Source organism: Euprymna scolopes, chromosome 8 (assembly GCF_053919585.1).
Source record: "Euprymna scolopes isolate OS-2025 chromosome 8, ASM5391958v1, whole genome shotgun sequence".
In the NCBI taxonomy this organism is placed as follows: Eukaryota; Metazoa; Mollusca; class Cephalopoda; order Sepiida; family Sepiolidae; genus Euprymna; species Euprymna scolopes.
In genome coordinates, this window is record NC_136489.1 from 8,501,404 (window position 1) to 8,508,366 (window position 6,963).

General features: G+C 43.9%; 1 protein-coding gene across 1 annotated transcript; it reads left to right on the forward strand.

Moving 5' to 3' along the window:
* Window positions 1–1,918: 1,918 nt before the first annotated feature.
* LOC145284089 (uncharacterized) lies at window positions 1,919–6,544 on the forward strand. The gene has a single exon (XM_080133155.1). It carries the CDS (start codon window positions 1,919–1,921, stop codon window positions 6,542–6,544), a length of 4,626 nt encoding a protein of 1,541 aa, XP_079989281.1.
* Window positions 6,545–6,963: the final 419 nt, after the last annotated feature.

Sequence of the window (6,963 nt, forward strand, 5' to 3'; positions counted from 1 at the left end):
ATTTTCTTATATATGGGTTGTTGAATTGCATTCACTAGCAAAAGATCTAGCTTTCGACTATGCATCTTATTTAATTCCCTGTTATTTTTTTCGGTTTTCATATGGGATGATCATCTTTAATTAACTATTACATGTACGTATATCACTGCAGATATTCTAGCAATGTATTAATAGATATTAATCTACGAGTTACTCTAAAATATCTCCTTGAAAAATTAATAGAGTTCGTAGTGTGTATATATATATATATTATATATATTATATTATATATATATATATATCATTATTGTATATATGTATATATATATATATACTCGGGTTTTTTTATATTCAAAAGTAATGGACTAATGAATTCAACGAGGTTGTTAGATAGTGCTCAATAAAAAGAGCTGATAATACTTGTTTATTGTTATATAAACATGCTCACATCCCGCTGCTACAAATAGCCACTTGTTTCAATCAAACAACAGATATCATCAGGCAGCGACTTGACTATTCAAAAGTTCAATGAATAATGGATTTTTATTTTAGGTAGGAACTCTTTAGAAGTTGGAGTTAAAAAACTTAAAACACAGAACTTTAATTAAATAAAAAAAAGTAAAAAGGGAAAGGCAATTTAAATAAAGTTAAAAGATTACAATGGGGAGAGAGTGATTGAGAAGAGAAAAAAAAGGAATAGAGACAGAAATAGAGAAAGAAAATAGAGAAAAAACAAAATAGAGAGAAAAAGAAGGGAGAAAATATATATATATATACATATATATATATATATATATATATATATATATATATATATATATATATATATATATATATATATATATATATATATATATATATTGTGACAAATACGCAGTAAGCCATTTGAAGGCATCTTCTAAACGAGCGTAAAGGAGAAAGTAAATTTCATCATTTCTATTTTTGTATCGGCGGTTGGCAAAGTTTGAGAAGAGATCCCTGTTCATCATCTTTGTTTTAGACTTGTTGGCGACGTGAATGGGAAAAGGAGGGGTGGACGCGTGATGACCTACCCGAAAATACAGCCAGTTGAGCAGTCACCTTGTGTGCGAACGAACGGTCATCCCTGCTACTACAAGCCGTGAACATATGTCATGAGAAAGAGACGGAAAAGAAAAAAAAACAACCAAATCAAAAACGTATTATATTCGGGTAAAAGAACCGAAAACCTTCCATTGAGCGCTAAAGGGCTGGAGCAGAACTGAAAGAAAAGACGGGAGACACGGGGACTCTGCGTATTATCTTGGAAGGAATAACGGCACCGAGTCGTTCACGAAAACTTTGTGTTGTCTCGCCGGACTACATCAGAAGGAAAGACAACAACTACAAGGACTATCTGAGTTGTCGCTAAAAAGAGAACACCAATCCTTCGTCCATAAAAAAAACTGTCTTGCCGGAGACGCTAGCTGGATTATACCCCAAAGCGGTCGCCATTGTGAGTCAGCACATTTTTCTTCTCTTGTCATGTTTTTGCCAACTGCTAAAATTGTTTTCTCACTCTGCTCGTATTGATATCTTAAGTTTAATCCCAACCCCCATTTATATGTTATCTTTATTTTTTTTATTTATTTGTTTATTTGTTTAATAAATTCTCATTTTAAAATCAACCTTCGGTCCTTCGAGTTGTCTCTGCTTGCTTTGTTAACTTTCTGCGTACGGTGTTCCAACCAGAAGAATTCCCCCTCCCCACACACTTTTGTTAACCCCTGAACGAGCCAAACCCGGACATATTTTTATTTATTTTTTTTTAGCATTGTCACGCGAACGCGATCGTAGTCCCCAGCGAAAGCTGGTCGTGACAAGCTTGGGGGCGTCGTCCGGGATTCTTTTTCTTCTGTTTACTGGAACTTCGTGGGTAGAGGCGAAGCGGGTGCGAGACAACGAAAAACATAAAACCGAAATGTCTGTAGTAGAAACCTTTTTAAATTCTCCCACATTCGAGGCACTTTCTAGATTAAAGAAAGATAGTATTATTGATGTAGCAACAGCATTAGGATTAGAGCCTAAGCGCTCGATGAGAAAACCACAACTAGTGAAAATAGTTGCAGAACACATGGTCGATAACGATATCTTCGAAGAAGATGTATTGGACAATCTTGTGTCAGACTCGCCTGGACTCTCACATGCCCAAATTGAGCTTGAGAGAATAAAAATCGAGGCTAATAAAGCTATTGAAATGGAAAAGGCTAGGGTAGAGTTAGAGAAGGCTAAAATGGAGCAAGAGACCAGACGCCAAGAAATTGAAGATAGGAGAACCTTCCATAGTGAGAGGCGAAATGAGTTCGACCTCACTAAACAGGTTAGACTTGTGCCAGCGTTCAACGAGGCTGATGTTGACAACTATTTTCAACACTTTGAGAAAATCGCATCAAGCCTGAACTGGCCACTGGAAACCTGGACTTTACTTCTACAAACAGTATTAAAGGGTAAGGCTCAGGAAATATATGCGTCGCTGTCAGCAGAGGATTGCGCTGACTATAACATTGTAAAGTCCGCAATCTTAAGAAGCTATGAAATGGTCCCAGAAGCATACAGACAGAAATTTAGGGGCCATAGGAAGGATGAGAAGCAAACGTTTGTTGAGTTCTTTCGTCAGAAAGAAGTCTACTTTGATAGGTGGTGCGCAGCTAAGAGTGTGGGTACAGACCACGATAAGCTAAGGCAGCTGATGCTGATGGAAGAGTTTAGGCGATGTGTCCATGACGATCTCAAAGTCTATCTTAACGAGAGACAAGTGGATACAGCCTATGAAATGGCCACCCTCGCGGACGAATATGCGTTGACGCATAAACGAGGCAAGAGTAGGTTGAATGACCCGTTCGCTGACGGAAGCGGCACTAACCCCAGAATGGCGGCTAGCGCTGGTCTGAGCATGAGGTCGATTCAGACCAACAACCGCAACCGACCGGACAGCTCAACCCATAAGACCCATTCTCGGAATAGTCAACAGGCGGAGAGATGGAAAACGCTGACGTGTCACTACTGTGGAAAGGTAGGGCACATAGCAGTGAATTGCTCAGCGAGGAAGAAAGATGCGGAAAACAGGGGTGCGCCCTCGAATAAACCGCAAGGGTTTATTGCGTCACATAGAAGCCTCGCAAAAGTAGACACTGACAAGATCCGAGAGGAATATAGACCCTTTGTCTCGGATGGTTCGGTGTGCTCTGTGGGTGAGCCCACAGAGAAGATGAGGATAAAAATATTAAGGGACACGGGAGCAACCCAGTCATTAATATTGAGTAACCACATGCCGCGTAGGGCAAATACTGCCACGGGCGAAAGAGTAATTATACAAGGAGTCGGAAACGGCTTTGTTAGCGTTCCACTCCATAAAGTGACCCTCGAGTCTGACATAGTATGTGGTACTATAGAGGTCGGAGTCGTCGATGATCTGCCCATGAGAGGCATAGCGATGCTACTTGGCAATGATTTGGCCGGAAAAAAAGTATCACCCCCACCCTTAAAAGTGGCAACAGTGCCAAGCACACCAGCAGGTGCAGATACGGCAGGGGACAGTGATGCTGGAGTATACCCAGCATGTGTGGTGACTCGGGCGAGGGCCCAAAAGGAGGCCAGAGAAAAACGTGCTGAAACAAGCAGCGCCGGTAGGGGAACTGAAGTCGTCAACCTTTCCCAAACATGTTTAGGTCATGAGATAGACGTGAGTCCTAAACTTAAAGAGACCCCAAACAAAAACCCCAGCACCGGGGATGAACAAGTAGTTGGGGAAACCTCAGTCTCATGGACGTCAGTCGCCCATGAGCAGAGAAAAGACTCCGAAATCGCCCCGCTTTTCAGAGAAGCACTGGACGAAGAGGAGCTGGGCAAGGTACCATCCGGGTACTTTGTCAAAGATGGTACATTGATGAGGAAGTGGAGACCCTCACATACACCTGCCCTCGAGGACTGGTCAACTGTACAACAGTTAGTCTTACCCAGAGGATATAGGGAGGAGGTGCTAAGGACAGCCCATGAGACACCCATGGGAGGCCACATGGGTATCCGAAAGACACATGACCGGATTACCAGGCACTTCTATTGGCCAGGGATCCGTAGGGACGTGGCGAGGTATTGTAAAACTTGTCACACCTGTCAAATGGTGGCTAAGCCAAATCAGCGAATCCCAAATGCCCCCCTCCATCCGATTCCTGCATTTGAGGAACCATTCTGTCGGATCCTCGTCGACTGTGTTGGCCCCCTTCCGAAGACTAAACGCGGGAACGAACATATATTAACCATTATGTGTGCGTCGACTCGATTCCCTGAAGCGATACCTCTTAGGAATATATCGGCTGGGAAAATCACCAAAGCTTTGATCACCTTCTTCTCCATGGTTGGACTGGCGAAGGTAGTGCAATCCGACCAGGGATCAAACTTTATGTCAAAAGTGTTCCAGCAAGCCATGAGTAGCCTGGGTATTACGACTGTAAAATCCAGTGCATACCATCCCCAATCACAGGGAGCCCTAGAACGCTTCCACTCGACTTTGAAGAGCATGGTACGGACATATTGCTTCGACCATCACAGTGACTGGGACGAAGGCCTTCCGTTCTTAATGTTTGCAGCACGGGATGCTACTCAGGAGTCGCTGGGATTCAGCCCGTTTGAGCTCGTCTTCGGCCATTCGGTGCGTGGTCCCCTGTCACTGCTGAAAGATAAATGGATGCAGGAGAGCCGCGAGAATAGATCACTGCTCGACTATGTATCACGTTTCCGGACACGATTGCAAGAAACAAGCGAGATCGCTCAAGAAAGGCTCAAATCGGTCCAGGGAAAGATGAAAAGGCGGTATGATCGGAACACCATCCCGCGAACTTTCGAAGTCGTAGACAAGATCTTAGTCTTGTTACCCATATCTAGTCAACCCCTAAAAGCCAGATTCCACGGTCCGTATGAGATTGCCCGAAAGGCTAGCGATCTCAACTACGTCGTTAAAACGCCGGACCGCCGCAAGGCCACCCAGATGTGCCACATAAACATGAGTAAACCTTATTACCAGAGGGACGAGGGTAACCCTGTCCTTGCCATTGTTAGACCTGACTGTGGACACAGCCAGACTAATACCCCTGAGGAATCCGTAGGAAAAAGTGACCGTCCTATGAGATTGCGAAATTCTGACATTTTCGCCGACCTCACGCCTGTGGTCATCCATCTGGACTGTAACGAGAAGGAGGAAATGATAACCCTCATTAGGGATTTCCGTGAGTTATTCCCGGATACGCCCAAACAAGTGACCATCACCAAACACGACGTGGACGTTGGAAATGCTACCCCCGTCAAGCAACATCCCTATCGCGTCAACCCCCAAAAGGCGGAAGTGATACGCCAAGAGGTGGAGTACATGCTTGAGCATGGAATTATCGAACCAAGCCAGAGCAGTTGGTCATCACCATGCGTCCTAGTCGCTAAGCCGGATGGCTCGGTTCGGTTCTGTACGGATTACCGTAAGGTGAATTCCGTCACAAGGACAGACTCACATCCTATTCCGAGGATGGATGATTGCATTGACAGAGTGGGGAGGGCGACTTACATCACCAAGCTGGACCTGTTAAAAGGATATTGGTGTGTACCCCTCACTGAGCGCGCCAAGAGCATTTATGCGTTTGTGACCCCACAAGGACTTTACCAATATCGGGTTATACCGTTTGGTATGAAAAATTCCCAGGCAACATTCCAAAGGATGATGAATCATTGCCTGAGGGATTTGCCTAACGTCGAAACCTACATCGACGACATTGTCATATATAATGACAATTGGCCTGATCATGTCGCATCCTTAAGGAAAGTGTTCAACCGACTCTTACAGGCAAACCTCACTATCAATTTATCAAAAAGTGAGTTCGGAAAAGCCGAAGTAACCTATCTAGGGCACACTGTGGGATACGGGAAGATATCCCCAATCAACGCTAAGATCCAAAGCATATTAGATGTCCCAGCCCCGACTAATGTTAGAAGCCTGAGGCGATTCCTCGGTATGGCCGGTTACTACAGAAAGTTTTGCCGGAACTTTTCTGACGTTGCGTCACCTCTCACCCAACTGTTGTCTAAAAAGTCCAAATTCACATGGACCTCTTCTTGCCAGAAGTCTTTTGAACAGATCAGATCGCTATTATGCTCTGATCCTGTGCTGAGGGCTCCGGACTTTCAACAACCTTTCCGCTTGGCTATTGACTCCAGCGACCATGGTATCGGTTCAGTTCTACTCCAAACCGATCCTTCTGGTATTGAGCACCCTGTGAGTTATTTCTCTCGGAAGTTCAACTCATGCCAGAAGAACTATTCTACTGTAGAGAAGGAAACTTTAGCCCTCATCCTCAGTCTTCAGCACTTCGACGTATATATATCATTGTCGAGTCAGCCGACCATCATATACACAGACCACAACCCTCTTACATTTCTACATCGAATGAAGAGTAAAAATAGAAGGCTATTAAGTTGGAGTCTGTTCCTACAGGAATATAACCTGGACATCCGACATATCCGAGGCGTCGACAACTTGTGCGCTGACACCCTATCTCGTGTATGATATGCTCAAATAGAATTCCCGTGAGTAGCTTCAATAGCAGTTTAAAAAAAAAAGAGGAAGTCTAGTTAGAACTAAACCGGCCGCCAGCATTCCGAAAAAGTACTACAGGTAGTCCTTTTTCGTTTTTTTTGGTAGGGAGGTGTGACAAATACGCAGTAAGCCATTTGAAGGCATCTTCTAAACGAGCGTAAAGGAGAAAGTAAATTTCATTATTTCTATTTTTGTATCGGCGGTTGGCAAAGTTTGAGAAGAGATCCCTTTTCATCTTTGTTTTAGACTTGTTGGCGACGTGAATGGGAAGAGGAGGGGTGGACGCGTGATGACCTACCCGAAAATACAGGCAGTTGAGCAGTCACCTTGGGTGCGAACGAACGGTCATCCCTGCTACTACAAGCCGTGAACATATGTCATGAGAAAGA